Raw genomic sequence first — 18,637 nt, 5'->3', positions numbered from 1 at the left:
TTGTGGGAGACGTCCCAGAGGCCAATCACAGCACTGTAATCTACCAGGGTGTCTACACTGGCACCGTGGTGCTGTAGCCTGGCGCAGAAAGCTGTACACCCCTTGTCAGGGTGTTTTTTTCACAGCGCTGCAACTACACAGTTTCTGCGCACTAAGTGGCTTGGCAGTGTGTACACCTCGGTAGTTACAATGCAGAAAGCTGCTTTACTGAGCAGAAACTTGCCAGTGTACACAAGGCCTGATTCTCTCCATGAGGATTTGCAGAAGTCTGGTAGCATATGTGACTGCACTATAGGGTGGGGTTAAGTGTGGGTGATGTTTTAAAGGGAGTCCTTAGGACAAGGGTCAAGAGATGGTAACACCTTGCAGCTCTGGTTTGCACAGAGTAGGTGAAGTGGTTGAGAATCGGCTGTTTGTGGACAGCTGGTGAGACAAAGGACCAGAGTAAATTAAATTACCACATGGTTCATTAATTTATCACCTCATTCTCCTGTCCTCATATTGTGGTTTATATAATAAAGAAAACAAACAAACAGAAACCCATTCTGAAGTGGGGCTCCCTCAGTCTCTCCCGTGGAAAGTGTTCTACTGTGCATAAATAATGAAAAAGTGATTAAGGTAGGGGACTAGACCCAGGGTTTCTACCTCTAAGGAGGGTGCCCTAACCACTGGACTACAAGTCATGCTCTTGTTCTCCCTGGCCCAATGACCATGCACTCTGGAGAAATACTTAAATAGTCTCTGGATAAGCAAGTCAGAGAGCAAAAGACTGAATGACTCTATACTCCAGTGGATAGGGCACCCCACTAAAAGATGGAAAGCCTGGGTCTAGTCCCCCAGCTCTAATCTCTCTTTTGTTTATCCACAGGGGAGCAATTTCCATAGGAGAGACTGATCCTCCTGTTCCATGTTAGTGTATCCTATAGCTAAGTGGTTAGTGAACCCTCTTGAGAGCTGAGAGACACAGGATTCTTTGCTGCTTCTACAGAACCAGACTAACACGGCTACCCCTCTGATATTCTTCAAATCCTTTCTGACAGAGAGGGGAAATTGAGTTTAGGTCTCCCACATCCTGGGTGAGGGTGCTAACCACTGGGATAAAATCTATAGCCTGGGCAGTGTCTCATCCTCTGGCCATTTCAAATGGAGCAAGGCTGGAATCTAACTCATGGCCTCAAGAAACACATTAGGTCCCTAAGCCACCTTACTCCAAGCTGCTGGTTCCCCTTTGTGGATCACTAGCAGTGCTAGGTACATTCTTGCAGCCTGGACCTAGATGACTAACTTTAAGAGATGAGAGGGGCTTAACTCCTCCATCTTGTTGGCAGTTCTCTTTGGTATCTTAGGGTACGTCTACACTACAAGACTATTTCGATTCATCTTAATTCGAATTTCTGGAATCGACCTAATGAAGTCGAAGTTGTGTATCCACAATAAATACACTAATTCGACTGTGTGAGTCCACAGTAACGGGCGAAGCGTCGACTTTGGAAGCGGTGCACTGTGGGAAGCTATCCCATAGTTCCTGCACTCCCCGCCGCCCATTGGAATGCTGGGATTTCCCACCAATGCATGCTGGGGGGGGGGGGGGAATTGTGTGGAGGGTGGTTTTGGGTAACTGTCATAATTGAACCGTCAATCACGCCCAGCATCCCTCCCTGAAAGCGCCAGCTGGCAATCTGTTCATGCACTTTTCTTCTCAGTGACAGCGTGGGCGCCACAGCACTGCGAGCACGGATCCCGCTGCAGTTGTGGCCGCTGTCAGCTCCTCGCAACTTATCGTCCACCTCTTCCGCAGTCAGCTGCTGAGAAATTTGGCTAATTTTCAATGGTGCTGCGAGCAGTGGTGGACCATGGGGGACGTTTTACCAACATCAACGTCGGGTGGCCAGGCAAAGTTCATGACGCGCGTGTTTTCAGGAACTCTGGTCTGCTTAGACGCCTGCAGGAAGGTAGTTTCTTCCCGGACCACAAAATAATGCTTGGGATGTGCAGATGCCCATACTGATCTTAGGGGACCCAGCCTACCCGCTAATGCCCTGGCTCGTCACGCCCTATGCAGGCACCTTGCACAGCGACAAGGAACTCTTCAAGTACCAGCGAGCAGCGTGAACTGTGACTGTTCAGTTTCTTCACAGAGAAGCTGAACCTGACCCTGTTTCTTTACCAAGTTACTGTTGACTAGCCTCTGCAGTTACATACCCCGTCCACCCCGCTTCCCCAACTTCTAACACACATTTAAAAATTAAAGTACGTGCTCCACTGTAGCTTTACAACGGTGTCTTTATTGATGACTTTGCGTTAAAGGGTTGAAACTGGGACGCACACTGTGCTGGGTAGGGTGTGTGGTCATGTAAAGACCGCCTCTAAAGTCGAGGTTTGACATGCTCCTGCTCCCAGACCGGTCAGCAGTGCCGGACTGGTTGTTTCAACGGATCCTGCCATCCCTCCTTTTTTGGACTCTGTGTGCGGGGGCTATGTGGCCTTGTTGCGGGGGAGGACGGATACAGATTCCTCTGCTGCGTGGCTCTGCGGTCCATTACAGGGACCGTTGCATGACATCTGTAACCCCCCGCTACAAATGCACTTACCACCCCCAACGACAGAAAACCTGCAAACCACCTCCCATACCAGCTAACCGCCTACTGACTGCACTGTGTGTGTGACATGCTGCTGATCCAGCCCCCGTCTCTGTACCCTGCTAAAGGTGACTGTCCTATGCATTACACTACCCCCTCAACCACCCAACGACCCACCCAAGACATCTAACACAGCGTTGTGTAAAAAACCATGACTGAAAAAGTAAGTAACAGAAAACTACTTTTAATAATCAACAACACAGTAAGGGAAGGACTTTTCAAAATGTAGTGACTGATAGCTTTTGGGTAATTTAACACTGTCCTGTGGTGCAGTGACAGTTTTCACGGCCCCTGGTGACCCTCCTTCTTGTTATTTTTGATGAGGGGGGGATTGGAGTTTGAGGTGGGGGTGGGCGGTTGCAGATACAGTGCAGGGGGGCTCTGTCTTCCTGCCTGCGGTCCTGCAGAACATCGACAAGGCGCCTGAGCGTGTCCATTTGCTCCCTCATTAGTCCAAGCAGCGTTTGAGTCGCCTGCTGGTCCTCGTGACGCCACCTGTCCTCCCGTTCGCAGAGTGAGCGGTGCTGCTGACTGAGGTTCTCCCTCCACTGGCTCTGCTGGTCCGCCTCGGCTCTGGAGCAGCCCATAAGTTCAGCAAACATCTCGTCCCTTGTCTTTTTCTTACGCCTTCTAGTTTGCGCCATCATCTGTGAGGGGCATGGTGCATCAGGTCGTGATACAGTTGCACCTGTGTGATGTCAAAAAGATAGTGAATTTCTTACAATGATACATTTTTTAAACAAAGAAACATAGTCTACTCGTTGTCTGTGAACAAGAGTATGCACAGCACCTGTCTCATGCGCACTCACGAATGGAAAGTTCGATTTCTCTGAATGCGCTTTCATTGCCTGGGGTATTGGGCTGCAGATCAGAGAACCTTTGCAGGAAAGAAGAATTCGTGTAGCAGCAAGGCATGGTAAGCCAAATACTTTTGGATTCATAGAAGTGAATGTACAGCTCTGTCCTCTTGATGCAGGCAATCCTGAAAGCATAAACTCGGCCCCTGTTGCACCCCCTCGCGGCTGTTCACTGGGAAAGATCCCTGTACGCTGCCACTCTGTAGACTGCAGCACGTGGCTGTTAAGTGAGGCTTCTTGTTATGCAAAGGAACAGTTAAGCTCTCCCATTACTAATAGTACCCCAATTACTCTAATTTCATGCAGGAGTGTGCGAGAGAGATCACCCTGAGGAGAGTCTCACGGGCAGAGAGAGCGCGCATGCTGGAAGAAAGCCACCACAACCCAGGGGCCTACTCTGCCATGCTCGTGAGGGCAATGGTCCCGGAGTTCCAGCTTATAGCATGGAAAGGCAAAGTGTGCTACCTCGGGGCACACGATAAGCTAGCTCTGCCAAGGAACCTCCTGCATAGACTTTCAGATTACCTCCACGAGAGTTTCCTGGAGATATCTTATGAAGATAAAAGTTCCATCCCCCTGTATGTAGACCTTCTGTTCTCCTAATGTCTCTCCCTGTTTAATTACTAAAAAAATGTTAACTCGTTGTTCTTAGCTGCTTTTAATAAATAAATGTTAACTTGTTTAAAGCACTTACGGACTGATCCTTCTCCCGATTCAGGGTCCATGGTAACGGCTGGGGAGGGTTGGTAGGGGATCTCAGTGAGGGTGAGGAAGAGATCCTGGCTGTCGGGGAAAGCGCCGTCGACTGCCTCGTCCTCCTCATCTTCCCCGTCCGCGAACATCTCCGAGGAACAGTCCGTCGACACTATCCCATCCTCAGAGTCCACGCACACTGGTGGGGTAGTTGTGGCAGACCCACCGAGAATGGCATGCAGTGCCTCGTAGAAGCGGCATGTCTGGGGCTGGGCTCCGGAGCGTCCGTTTGCCGCTCTGAGTTTCTGGTAGCCTTGTCTCAGCTCCTTGACTTTCACGCGGCACTGCATTGCATCCCGGCTGTATCCTCTGTCTCTCATGGCTTTGGAGACCTTCTCGAAGATCTTTGCATTCCGTTTGCTGGAGCGCAGCTCCGAAAGCACAGACACATCGCCCCACACAGCAATCAGATCCGAGACTTTCCGGTCAGTCCATGCTGGGGACCTCTTTCTAGTCTGAGATTGCCTGGACTCCTCTGCTGGAGAGTTCTGCATTGTTGCCGGTGCTGCTGAGCTCGGCCCTTTGAGCAACCAGGAAATGTGATTCAAACTGTCCATACAGGAAAAGGAATTCAAATTTTCCCGGGGCATTTCCTGTGTGGCTGGTCAGAGCATCGAAGCTCCGACTGGCGTCCAGAGCGTCAACAGAGTGTTGCACTGTGGGATAGCTCCCGGAGCTACTAAGATCGATTAGCATCCACACCTAGCCTAATTCGACATAGCCATGGCGAATTTAGCGCTACTCCCCTTGTCGAGGTGGAGTACCGAAGTCGAACTAAGGAGCCCTCTATGTCGAATTAAATGGCTTCCTGGTGTGGACGGGTGCACGCTTAATTCGATTTAACGCTGCTAAATTCAATTTAAAGAGCTAGTGTGGACCAGCCCTTAGGTAGTTTACCACCAAGTGTGCTGGCTTTTATGCATTTTATTTTTAGGGGCCACTTTCTAGGGCACGTAGGAACCTTACTTGTCTTTCTGAATCATAGTGCTGTTCCTGTGATTATCTAGGTGATGTGACACTCAGCCTTGCAACAGCTAGATCCTTTTGTGGATCCTACCCCCTAGTACTCTCTATTCCCTACTTGGAACAGTCTTTAAGGAGGAAGGAAAGAATGAAGCCTCCCCTTCCCTCTGGCTGAGTATCTGCCCCACAGCTCCTAGGAAGGTGAACAATTATTTTTCTTCTGTCATTCAGGATATCAATATGCTAAAATTTATTGGAAGGACGTGGAGGAATATTGTTATTCTGCAAGGTGTTAATAAGTGTCATTAATAGATGACAGCATCTCTATGTGTCCCCCATTTCCCCTCTTTCAGTATTTCATTTCCTCCCAAAGTTAATTGGATTCCATCCATTGGTGACTTCAACATTCCCTGAAATTGTGGAATTATTTGGATGTGATGACATTCTGAAGTTATCATGGGAAAGGTCCCATGACGGATAGGGAAAAAAAATAGTGAAAGGCAATTGAGCTTGAATGTAAGCCCTCACAAGCTTGGCCAAATACTACTTGAATTTTAAATTCAATTATCCAATCACAACACTGGGAATGGACTCTATGTAGTACTATTTATGCTAGTATAGTAATAGTATCATTATTATTCCACACTTTATAAATCACACCATTACTTTTTATAACACATTCTTATCTCTTCCTGAAGACATAAAAATAAGGAAATAAAAAAAAGTCCTTGCAGGCCAAGCTAAATATGATCAGCTAGTACATGCCTCAACAAGGCCCAGCCAAAATAGTTGCCTACAGAAACATATCAGAATGGAAAAGTAGAGAAGCAGAGAAAAAACAGAAAAACAAAAGCATGAACTTGAAGAAGATGCAAATGCTATTAAAGGGGGTGATCTTAAATTTGCAGTGGAAACTGGAGATGCTGTCGGAGATCCATTTGATATTGGTAAAATGTGATAGGTCGAGCACACAAAACTGAATTTCAAGAGGTTGCAGGAGGAGGTTGAGAAGCTGAGGCTGCACCAAAGGATGGATTATCCTGCTTTGGTTGGTAATTAGTACTAGCATGGTGTCTGCTCTAGCTACAGACAGAAACAGCTATATTAATACACCAGGGGTATCTGACTGAACTTTGACAATGTTTAACATTCAGTTCCCATTTATTGAGTTAATACAGAAGTAATATTTTAGACATGTTTAAAGGTGGGCTTGTTACTTGAGATCTCTTTGTCTGGTGCTGAATGGAGAAAGCTGAGTGTCTACTGGCAAGTTCTACAGCTTTCCCTGTGCTGGAAAAAATAATCTCTTCAAGGTATAAGTAATCCTAAAGTGAAACTTACAGCAATGATCAACAGTTATAATTTTTTATTTGTTATGTTGTTTGTGTGTCATTAGTAGTAAATATTAAAATGTTATATCATTTAAAAAGTGTTCATCTTGAAAAACAATATCCATGAAAAGGCAGAAGAGGATAAGAAATGGGAGAGGGTGGTGGATTTCTTCGCAATTTTTGAAAACCCCTTCTGATCATTTTTACCTATAATTTCTAAAGATCTGTAGACTTAAATTAAAATTGAATTGTATTGATTTTGTGTGCGATGTGAGTGTATATAGCATCAATTTCTAAGTATTGTTCCCAATGTTTATATAAACAGTTCAGAAGTTCACCATTTCTTAACATAAAACAGTTATTTCTGGCTATCAGTTAGAGGAATTAGTTCCTTATTTTGGATTAGGTAAGGAGTCTAATTTTCTGAGTGATAATTTCTGCACTTATTCAAATCAACACCCACAGTATTGCATGTACTGCAAAAGGAATATTACTTTATATCACCAAATAAATAAATATAATACTTATTAAACAAATATAGATAAGATAGGTAGCAACCAGCACTCTAAGATGACCCAGGTTCTATCTTTGAATGAAACAAATGTGTCCTTCACGTGTCCACTTTGGAAAATGACAGCAAAGTTAGGGACAAGGCAGGATAAAGATGATAGATCAGGAAATCTGATTGGTCAGATTTTGCTGCATACTGCAAATCCTACAAAATCAGACGAACATTTTGAAACAAACAAAAAGCCACAGATGGAAATCACTTTTATCAGAAGACCCTCCAGAAATGAAAATACCATAACGGAATATGGAAAATAAAATAAAATTCACTTTGAAAGGGGCTCTTATTTTCAGCAACTCACAGAAGCAACTGGTTTTGTCCAAAAAATGTGGAATTTCATTGTCTTTATAGTTAGGCAGGACTTAATAACATGACTCATTATAAAACAATGAGAAATTATTTTTTAAAAATCAAGTCTTGGGGACTCTAAATAGAGCGGATGGAAGAGTGGGAAAAATGAGAAGATCCAATATCCCACTTCTTTTCCTCTAAATCGAGCATCAGCATCATTCAGACAGCAGCAAGTAGTGGGGCAAAAAGAGGATGAAAATGACTAACTTGCTGTTTTCCAGTCTCCATTCAGGCTATCTCCCAAGGACTGTCACTACACACAGACTTCCTCCACTCACATTGTCATCTCTTTGTACACATTGTACTATGGAGCTAGTAAGTAATTTGAAGATGTTTTGTAGCTAGTCATAAATATTATTATTATACAACAAATTGGGGGGAGGAATTGATAAAAAAGTGTCATTTGGGATATAAAAAGAGTGTGCTGCGACTTAAATCTTTGCCTTTGTTTCTCTACAGCATTTTGTATATGTGTAGATGTAGTGAATGCATTGGCTACTCACCCCCAATTCATCACTGGGGTGTGGCATTCTGTACATCTGCTGAAATAAACCTGTTTCTTGGTTCTGAACTTGGAATTAGCTGTGGCTATCTGCTACAGCAAGTAGTGGCAATCTGATTAGCTAGGTTCATAAAGTAACCCGTGGGCTTGGTTGGTGATCCTGAAATATCTTTACAGGTACTAAAGATTTTCTTGGAGAGTGTGATGAGTTATGCTGTTTCTTACACTGAATGTGCCAAGTGAAAGACTGTGACTGCCATGGATGTGGTCTATGCTCTAAGCTGCATTCTACTGATTCAGCAAATAAAGGTTCTTCTCTTTCCCCCAAGAATGACCAAAATTTTAAATCAAAAGGTCTTCTCAGAGCCATCTATGCTTTCACAATAAGAACTGTTCTAGGCTTTTATTCTACATGCTAAATTGTAAATACATATTGTCCCACCAAAGAAAACTACACTTACTATTTAACCATGTTATTTTAGTAGGCAGTAAATTAGTATGTTGACCAGTAAGAAACATTGTATGAAAACAGCTGTGTTTATGCTCTATAGCTCCATGGCACATATTGGGGTGGGGATACTTGAAAAACAAGTCATTAATTGTAAGAGGGCTCAGGAAAGCACAAGCTTGATTACTGTTTAGTTATTTACTTTATTTCATTTGCTACATATTCAAGTAATATATTTAAAAAAATATTAAAACCCTTTAACGAGGATTGGGTGGTTCTAAAAACTCTTTTTAAAAAACCCATTAATTGGAGGTGGCCTTTGGAGCAGTCTGTTTAGCCATTTCCTCCAGCAGCAGTCTCACAGGGGGCGGAATCTCCTGGGGAACGACAGAAGAACTCTTTCCAGTCCCTGCTAGAAAGCTTTTTTTTTTTGTGTCTGTTCCTGGAGTCGCACATCAGCTCTGGGTTCGGCTATTAAACACGGGCTTTACCCATTGGTTAGTTTGAAAAGCCCGCGCTGCTAATGGATTGGTTAATGATCATCCTCCGCTGTATTTCCGCTTTGAAAATTCTTAGAACTACATAGACTTCTGTAGGTGGCGCTTTGAATACTCACTGAATATAAAATTATCTTTTGCGGGGTTTTCTATTGGATTTTGAAACACCATCGTGTAACAAGGGGCTCGGGGTGGGGGTAGTCAAAGTATTTTCTATTTTGCTTTTAAACAGATTGATCACGTGGAAACCTTTATTCTCGATCTGGCTAGAAGTAACCTGTAAATAAACTGCCAATGGGTTAGTTTGAGGTGGGGTGTACGAATGATAAGAAGGAAGCTTGAATAATTATTGAAGGGTAGCTGTGCCACGCTCTAAATAACCACAAATTAAAACAAAACTACAACGAGGATTGAGAGGTTTCAGCCCATCCTGTAGGTTAACTATTTCTATTATCCCCGCCCCTTCCTTATCTCCGGGAATTTGTGTGCATGATGGTTGTTCAACAGTAAGAGAAAGAGAGCAGGGATGACATTGATTAATGAACTGGTCGTTTTGAAAGAAAAATAGCGAGACATGGAGCCTCTGATCTAATGGAAGAAATAAATATGCACCGAGGTGGCAGAAAAGGGCAGGCGGTTTTGTAGACTGTGTCGGGGGGGGGGGGGGGGGGGGGGGGGGGGGGAGAGCCAGCAGAAAAACGCGGTACTGGGATGGTTCTAGGATCCTGAATTTCAGGGAACGAGCCAGTTTTTGGCGACCGCTTCCAATCTGTGTTTCCAGAGCTCGGCCTCTATGGGCCGATAGGAGGCCAGTAAAGCCTACTAGGCAGGGCTCTTTGAAGATACTAACTTTAACCTGTGCGCTATTCACGCCTAAGATAGTCACCATCCTGCCCAAGGACATCCCGTAACGCCGGCGTATCCGTGGTGACAGGGCCGGCTCCAGAGCCCAGCGGGGCAAGCACCCGCCTGGGGCGGTCCTTTCCCGGGGGGGCGGCAGGCTGGGCCGGCGGACCTGCCGCAGTCATGCCTGCGGGAGGTCCACCGGAGCCCCGGGAGCAGAGGACCTGCCGCAGGCATGACTGCGGACGGTTCGCTGGTCCCGCGGCTTGGCTGGACCTCCCGCAGGCATGCCTGCGGCAGCTCAACCGGAGCCGCCGGACCAGCGAACCGCCCGCAGCTGCGGGAGGTCCAGCCGAGCCGCGCGACCAGTGGACCCTCTGCAGTCATGCCCGCGGGAGGTCCGCTGCTCCCGCGGCTCGGGGACGCCTCCCGGCCATGACTGCTTGGGGCGGCCAAAAACCTAGAGCCGCCCCTGCGTGGTGAGAGGGTTTACAGGGTGCTCAGCCATCTTCTGCAACTTCCAAACGACCCAAAATCTCTTTTAAAAGCCACCACCTTCACGCTGAAAGGAGCTGTAACACCACCATAACTTTGAACATTTGTTAATGTTTATACTTATGTTCTTATATTAACAGTCCCAAATAGCAAGATTATTCAGATAAACTAGAGAGAGGGGGAAGCATTTGAGTTTTAGCTACAGGAACTTAAAGAATGATAGAAACAATGAGGCAAACCAACTATCCTTCAGGCAGATAAAGATGATATTCATGGAGCCAAAACTTTTTAGGCGAACCTCTAGGATTATCCTTCAGTAAAATAGAGTACTGAATCGTGTCATCTGGCAATATTTCAAGTATTTTATTTACTGGACAAACCGTTTAGCCATATTTTATATTCGGGGGTGAGGGGAAACACCTCAGCGTAGTGTTTGGGAGGGGAAGAAACGAGAAGGACGAGGGACACCGATATTTTTCATTAAAATTTGAAACCCCAAGGTAGTTTAAATTGACGTAATGGCATTTACTAAAGCGAAAGCAGTCCCCCCTCGGTATAGGGGACATACGCAATTAAAAACGTGCTTTCACAAGTCGCCGGAGACTAAAGCACTTAAAAAAAAATATTTTGTTGGAGTTTGAACACAAACAGCAGCAGTTAGTGATATCAGAGCTCTTTGGATGAGAAAGTGGATGGCTCTTAAAAGAGCCTTTGGGTTATAGGTGTTGGTAGTCTCACAGCAACGATTTACTTGGAGCTGGTGTACTTGGTAACGGCCTTAGTGCCCTCAGACACAGCGTGTTTGGCCAACTCCCCCGGCAGCAGCAGGCGCACAGCGGTCTGGATCTCCCGGGAAGTGATGGTCGAGCGCTTGTTGTAATGAGCCAGGCGAGACGCTTCCCCAGCGATGCGCTCGAAGATGTCGTTCACAAAGGAGTTCATGATCCCCATGGCCTTAGAGGAGATACCGGTGTCCGGGTGAACTTGTTTCAGCACTTTGTACACGTAGATGGAATAACTCTCCTTCCTTGTCTTTCTGCGCTTCTTATCGCCCTTCTTCTGAGTCTTAGTCACAGCTTTTTTAGAGCCCTTCTTAGGAGCGGGAGCAGATTTTGCAGGTTCCGGCATTTTTGTTCTGTGTTCCCTCACACACTGTTTAAACAAAAAAAATTGCAATGTCGAAAGAAGCTGACGGTAGCTCTATTTATGGAGAACTTATGCACACTAAACTCTCAATCTCCTGATTTTCTATTGGTTCTGAGACAATAGCCGCGTACCAATTATCCCATTCACCTTCTCATTGGTCAGAGTTACATCTCTACCGCCATTGGCTGTTCAAGCAGTCAGTACTTTTCAGCCTATCACAATGTTTGAAAACTCCAAATAGAAAATATATAAAGGCAGCGCGAAACTCATTTTTTCTTGACTTTTCCTGACTCTTTTAGCAGTTATTTTCTCGTGATTTACAATGTCAGGCCGGGGAAAGCAGGGAGGCAAAGCGAGGGCCAAGGCAAAGTCTCGCTCCTCGCGGGCTGGGCTGCAGTTCCCGGTGGGTCGAGTGCACCGGCTGCTCCGCAAAGGTAATTACGCTGAGCGGGTCGGGGCTGGAGCTCCGGTCTATATGGCCGCGGTGCTGGAGTATCTGACCGCTGAGATTCTCGAGTTAGCCGGCAACGCTGCTCGGGACAACAAGAAAACCAGGATCATACCCCGTCACCTGCAGCTCGCCATCCGTAATGACGAGGAGCTCAATAAGCTCCTGGGGAAAGTGACGATCGCTCAGGGGGGTGTCCTGCCCAACATCCAGGCCGTGCTGCTGCCCAAGAAAACCGAGAGCCACAAGGCCAAGAGCAAGTGAAGGTAATCGGGAAGAAGCAAAAATCTTCAGTCTTAAAGCAACCCAAAGGCTCTTTTCAGAGCCACCCACAAAATCAAAAAAGGGCTTGGTTATCTATAACAATCACACTTTTAAAACAATACTATTTTTCCTTCCTGGGAATAAATGATTGAATTGGAGTTACAGTAACTGAAATATAGGTATCTGAAAGTAAACGTTTAACAATTCTGTACAAGGGTGTTTTCCTAGAAACAAGATACTGAATCCCTCCTAGTTTGAAATACGCGTTCGTTAATTTTGTAGAATGTTTGTAGAAGACAGAAACCTCCCGTGGAGTGAGTTCACTGTTGAAAACGTGATTAAATTGGCGCTATTTCCTTTGTGTGTAATTGTTCGGCCAGTTTGGCTGCTCGATGTGAAGAGGCGGGAATTCCTAATGACGGCAACATATTACTAGATGTGGTTTCCCAGAGACAATGCAATAAAATAAAATGGGAAATACGGTACCCATTAGCGGTTATTAGTTCTAGATCTCAGAAAAAAAGTTTTTCAAAAGGCCTATTAATTTGACTTTGGCGGGAAGGCCGGGGAATAAATTTGAACTAAAACATGTATCGAGACTCTCCTTCAACCGTTTTAGCGTCAATGAAAGGCGGATTTCCTCCAAAAGGAATAACGTTCCGGGTCGTCTGGCCAATCCTTGTACAGAGCGGGCTTTTCAAATTAACCAACAGTTTCATTCCCTCTCACCAGCAAACCAGAAAAGGATTTTGTCCACATACAATCACCGAGTCCTCTAACTCGCCCCTGTGAACAAAGGTAGTTATGCGAGGACAGGGCACATACATTCTGACTCATCCCTTTGAAAATGTATGGGGACGCTTGATTCTTTCAACTGTTTGAAAGCTGCTAGGTAGTTTTAAAAAATATATATTACTCTCAAAAGAAAACTAAAATAACCATGAATGCGGGGGGCGAAGGGAGGAAATTAAAGCGAAAAGAAATATAATCTTTCTACTGGGGATTAGGGAGAATGAGCGACTACAGGAAATCGCACATACATACGTTTGACCGGAGTCGCTTCTCTTTGACCCAGAGCAGAGTTCATATGTCTCTTTTACCCCTCATTGTGTGTCCGTATAATGGTAAGGGGAGAAGGGAATTTATCCTAGAAAGCAGCATGAGGTTACCAGTCAGTGAACCAGCTCTTTTTGAAAGGGGATGGGGTGGCTCTTAAAAGAGCCGTTGGGTTCATCTTAAAGAAAAAAAAAGAGGGGGAGTCTTTACTTCTTCTTAGGCGCTGCCTTCTTAGCCTTTGCTACTTTGGGTTTGGTTGGCTTAGGCTTGGCCACCTTGGGTTTCACCGCTTTGGCCTTAGCCGGGCTCTTAGCTGCCTTCTTGGGCTTAGCCGCTTTAACCTTTTTCGGGCTCTTGGCTGCTTTTTTGGTCGCGGCAGCTGCTGGCTTCTTGACTTTTTTCGGGCTTTTTTTCGCGATCGCAGCCTTTTTGGGTTTCTTGGCGGCGCTGGCGGGTTTCTTGGCGGCTGGTTTCTTAGGCTTTGCCGCTGGTTTCTTCTTCGGCGCCTTTTCCTTGGTGTCAGCCGATTTCTTGCTGAGTTTAAACGAACCAGAGGCGCCGGTGCCTTTGGTCTGCACCAACGTACCTTTGCTTACAAGGCTCTTGAGTCCTACTTTGATGCGGCTGTTGCTTTTTTCCACATCGTACCCTCCGGCGGCCAGAGCCTTCTTAAGAGCGGCCAGCGAGACCCCCTTGCGCTCCTTGGAAGCGGCCACCGCCTTGGTGATCAGCTCGGTCACGCTGGGACCGGAAGGCTTGCGGGCTTTAGAGCCGCCTGTCGTCTTCTTCGGTTTTTTAGCAGTGGCTTTTGCGACAGGAGCAGAAACAGCAGCAGCTGCAACAGGCGCCGTTTCGGACATAGCGACTATTATTTCTTTTACACCAGCAAAACAAAACAAAACCACTTAGGATGAACTAGTTCAGTTGCCTGGTATTTATATACAGGATCAGTCCTGTGATTGGTGCGTTAAGGAACCCGCCCAGCAAGGCAGATCGGAGTCTTCTTTCCGCTTGATTTGTGTTTTTTCACAGTTTTTTTTAAAGTGTATTTTTTGGTCCAATATCTGCCTCACAATAACCCAATTTCCTAAATGAGTGAAGAGGAAACTGGGTATTTTTGTTCAGCAGAATTTCAAGTTGAATAAAAATGTGTTTAAAGAAGAGTCAATAAACATTAAATATTGGAATTGTAGAGATTTAGGGACAGGGAAAGTAGTTTTTTCTTGTGAAATAAAAGATAATAGTTGTTCATAAAACCACTGTTACAATTAAATATTATTCTTTAAGACGTTTTCTATATATCAGGGTGGAAAGTCCTTGATTTGAATCAATTTCCTCTGTAAAATGATTTCAAAGTGAAGAAAGAAAGACAAACTTCTTTCAGGCTTTGAACATAGATTGAGATCTAGCTCCCTGAACTAAACCTTTCACTTCCATTAAATCTTTTTCAATATTTCCTAATTCCACAACACCAATAACTAATTAGAGGCTTATGGAGATATGTTTATGCACTGGGAATAATTTTTAAGTTGCATCTTTCTAAGTGTTCCCGTATAAGATAAATTATCATTCGTAGCTTATGGTTCAGAGCTGATTTACAAATGGACTTGGAGTGTGTTGAAAGTTTTCTTGGTGATTATAGTCCACAATACTATCATCTATGCTGAACATACTAAACTGAAAGATAGTCCTTATGTATGTGGTCTATGTTGAGAAAGGCTAGGGCCACACTCCCTACAGAAATGGTGGCTGTCCATCCCTCCAACCCATTAAAAACAAATCAGACCTTCCAAGCTTTCATAATAAGAACTGCTATTTTAGTAGGACCTTCTTTAACTGGGGGGGGGGGGATGCTAAACTACTAATTATATAACTTTCAGTGAAACTACATAATAAGAACTGATATTTTAGTAGCTCTTTCTTTAACTCCAGGGGAGAAAAAAATGCTAAATTACTAAATATATAACTTTCAGTGAAACTACTTTTGGTATTCCTACCTGTATTCTAAGCAAGAAATTATCTCTGTGTGCCTATTAAAAATAGGTTGTATCAAAGCAGTTGTATTTTTTTTTCCCGCTCCACATCACATATGCTGGAAAAGTGTGGATCCTTGAAGAGTTGAAACTCATAAGATACAGTCATGTGGTGGATTTAAAATATTAAAGCTTTTATTGAGAAGAACATTTTCTAAATACTTTCTGCAGTAAATGATCTTATGACTGGAGATGGCTGTAGGGCCTTCCAAAACATTCTTTGGCAAGCTGAAGTGACAGCAGACACTCATCAACTCGATTTCTGCTCCAGCTAGAAAGCAGCATTATTGAAATATTAAAAATAATTTTGGTTGTAATAATGTTATAATATATAGGTTTGAAAGATACTGCTTCCGAACAAGTTAAGAGTATGAATGTGGGAGCCAACCATTCTGTTTCTGTAAACTCTGCCCTATAGGAGAATAGCCACAATGTAATTGTATAATGGGGTTGGATGTTTCTGGCCATTCTTTGCACATTGGCTTAGGTCTCCAAGGGTCAAAGGTGAGAACTGAGAGAGGGAAAGGGGTCAGATTCTTTGTGATTTCTATCTGGCTGAATGGGATGAAACCAATGGGTGAATTTGAAAATTCTTCTACAAAGATTAGCCAGTGAAAATCCCCTGTATTTCTGCTTAAAAGATAATATTAGAATTACATAAATAATCTATAGCAGTTGGAGGATGCCTTAACTACTAATACAGAATGTTCTCTCTGACTTTCCAAAACAAAAGAAAACCTTCTTCAGTCTTTTCAAGACCTTTATTCCCATAAATCTGAAGAAAAAATAATATTTAAAAGAGAGCAATGGTGTAGTTTGGGGTGAGGTATGTAAAAGATAAGCAGGTGGCTTGAACAGTTTTTATGTAATGATGTCTGATCTAATTGAAAAGTGAGCAAAGGTGTGATTTTTTGTTTGTTTTAGGAGTGAAGAAAGGGGAGAGAAGGAAGGAGATTTATGTCTCCCGAGCTGTGTATTATTTTTCTGCTCCTGAAGGCCATCTACTAAACCAGGTGGTTTCTTGTAAAACAAGATAGATCAGGATGAAAATGCAGATAAAGAAAACTTATCCTTTTACTACTTAAATATTGCAAGGGATTAGTATTTAAGACTGCCCCTGTTCTGTAATCTGAGGTTTAAGGCAGTGTGGAAGGACAGTAAAGAGATTCTTAATAATAAAAAAAGGGGTGCCTTTCAGTATGAGAGGGAAGAAGTGGGGGGTAGCTGCTTTCATCTTCTGAAAGCCTGCTAATTAAAACACTAACTAGAACAAGCACAGAGAGATTCCCTGCCCATTAAAGATTTTGTGGTTTAAATCCCCTGTCTCCTGAGATGGGTGCTCGTGACGATTATTCAATTTTAAGAGGACGCGGGAATGGTATACAGATTAACTAATTGTTCAATTTAAAAATAAATATATAAATAAAAAAGATAAAGAAACCTGGGAGGCAGGAAAGGGAAAGATTCTGTATGGCGTAGGGGTTTCAGCAAGAAAGGAAAACGGGACGCTAGTGTGGTCCAAGAATCGTAAATTTCAGGGAACAGGATAGTGGTGGCGAGAATGGATCCGGGAAACAGTAAGTATAGAGTAGCTGAGACGATGGATCGCATTTCTTTGCGTAGCGAAGCGCGGGATTTACAATTTTTCAAATTAGCCAATGGAGCTTGGCTTCTTTTTTATAAGCCAATCAGAGAGAAGATTTTTTTCTATAAATATAGCCGTAGCTCAGCAGTTTTTCATTTGAATTTAGAGACGTGCATAATTTGAAATGGCCAGAACCAAGCAGACCGCCCGTAAATCTACTGGTGGTAAAGCTCCTCGTAAGCAGCTGGCTACTAAAGCCGCCCGGAAGAGCGCGCCTGCCACTGGGGGAGTGAAGAAGCCTCATCGCTATCGCCCCGGCACTGTAGCCCTGCGAGAGATCCGCCGCTACCAGAAATCTACTGAGCTGCTCATCCGCAAGCTGCCCTTCCAGCGCCTGGTGCGTGAAATTGCCCAGGACTTCAAGACCGACTTGCGCTTCCAGAGCTCGGCCGTTATGGCCCTGCAGGAGGCGAGCGAAGCCTACTTGGTGGGGCTCTTTGAAGACACCAACCTGTGCGCTATTCACGCCAAGAGAGTCACCATCATGCCTAAGGACATCCAGTTAGCCCGGCGTATCCGGGGTGAGCGGGCTTAAAGGCTGCACCGCTGCATTCTGACTACTTGAATAGTCCAAAATACTCCAAGGCTCTTAAGAGCCACTACATGAGCATTGAAAAGAACTGTAACACACACCCATAATGTGAGGCTTATCTGTTTGCTGCTTACCTAAATTAAAAATTCTAATAGAAAGCATCTAGGATGGCTCTAGTTTTTCAAAATATGCTTGAGGTAGCACACAACTTCCCATTAGGCTGCCTTAATTAAATTCTTAACTTTTTCTAGCCAAATTAATTTAATGGGTACTTTTATGTGATGACAAAGACAGTCTTTTTTGTCTTTTATCTCTGTTTATCAATGTCTCCTTTCAAGATGTAATAAAAACTTCTGCATATGTGAAATATATTTCATGTACAAGTATATTTTATATAGCTAAATAAATATTCCTCCATTCAGTTTTAAAGATTAGAATATCTGTTGGAAGGGACCTCAGGAAGTCATTAGTCCAGCCCCTTGTTCAAAGCAGGACCAATCCCCATATGGATTTTTGCCTCAGCTCCCTATATGGTCCCCTCAAGAATTGAACTCACAACCCCCCTTAGCAGGCCAACGTGCAAAGCACTGAACTATTCTTATCCCCTGATAATAAGTTAAAACCACTTGTATGTCTTTTAGAGCTTGAATTTAAGGGTGTATTTTACTTAGTGGATTATCTAAGCGTGTTTCTCTTGAAAACAGAATATTGTACAGGAAAAGGTATGTGGGAGAAAAATGGTAAGGATGGCCTTGGAGGAGCACACTTATCTGGGAAGCTGAGGAACACAAAAATTAGACAGGCATCTGTTTAAAGACACTAGTAATACAACAGTGTCTTTGTATCCAATATAATGTATAATGCAAATTACAAATGTACTGTGAAGAAGTCTAAGAGGTACCCAGAGGTAAAATCATCATACTGTCTAATTAAGGGGTTAAAAACAGGCTCCTGGGCAATAATAATAATAAAAATAAATAATTCATACTTAACCTTTAAAATTGTACATTTATATATACACTAATGCTAGAAGTTTACAAATAAAAATGTGAACTATCATGCCTTGAAATGTTCAAGGACCTTGATAAAATATGCATTACATAAACTAAAAACAATGAGATACTGTAATTACTAGTTAAAAACTATACAAGAAAGAGGTTAGGCCAAAGACGTTGGGGAGAAGCTCAGTAAAGCATACCAAAGAATTCATCAAGATGAATTTTCTGAGTGGAGAAGACCATCTAGATGGATCTCTATGGATAGAAA

General features: G+C 43.8%; 4 protein-coding genes across 4 annotated transcripts in view; 2 read left to right on the top strand and 2 right to left on the bottom strand.

Annotated features, from left to right (window-relative positions):
* Nucleotides 1-17,464, top strand: part of LOC123343776 — a 30,194-nt gene extending 12,730 nt beyond the window's left edge. Inside the window, exons 5-6 of the mRNA XM_044979192.1 lie at nucleotides 11,791-12,101; nucleotides 16,957-17,464. Of these exons, the coding sequence (XP_044835127.1) occupies nucleotides 11,791-12,101; nucleotides 16,957-17,374 (729 nt within the window). The 3' untranslated portion in view covers nucleotides 17,375-17,464. The remainder of the gene's footprint in view (nucleotides 1-11,790; nucleotides 12,102-16,956) is intronic.
* Nucleotides 10,969-12,096, bottom strand: LOC123345581 (histone H2B 8). The gene is made up of 2 exons (XM_044982566.1): nucleotides 11,957-12,096; nucleotides 10,969-11,399 (listed from the first exon to the last, which is right to left on the bottom strand). The coding sequence occupies exon 2, from the start codon at nucleotides 11,373-11,375 to the stop codon at nucleotides 10,995-10,997; it is 381 nt and encodes a 126-aa protein (XP_044838501.1). The 5' UTR covers nucleotides 11,376-11,399; nucleotides 11,957-12,096; the 3' UTR covers nucleotides 10,969-10,994.
* On the top strand, nucleotides 11,690-12,395 carry LOC123345565 (histone H2A type 2-C). Its single transcript, XM_044982544.1, has one exon. It carries the CDS (start codon nucleotides 11,716-11,718, stop codon nucleotides 12,103-12,105), a length of 390 nt encoding a protein of 129 aa, XP_044838479.1. The 5' UTR covers nucleotides 11,690-11,715; the 3' UTR covers nucleotides 12,106-12,395.
* Nucleotides 13,368-14,021, bottom strand: LOC123345558 (histone H1-like). The gene has a single exon (XM_044982534.1). The coding sequence runs from the start codon at nucleotides 14,019-14,021 to the stop codon at nucleotides 13,368-13,370; it is 654 nt and encodes a 217-aa protein (XP_044838469.1).
* Nucleotides 17,465-18,637: the final 1,173 nt, after the last annotated feature.

This window comes from Mauremys mutica, chromosome 1 (assembly GCF_020497125.1).
Source record: "Mauremys mutica isolate MM-2020 ecotype Southern chromosome 1, ASM2049712v1, whole genome shotgun sequence".
Classification (NCBI taxonomy): Eukaryota; Metazoa; Chordata; order Testudines; family Geoemydidae; genus Mauremys; species Mauremys mutica.
Note: the sequence above shows the minus strand (reverse complement) of the source record. Positions and strands in the feature narration are given on the sequence as shown.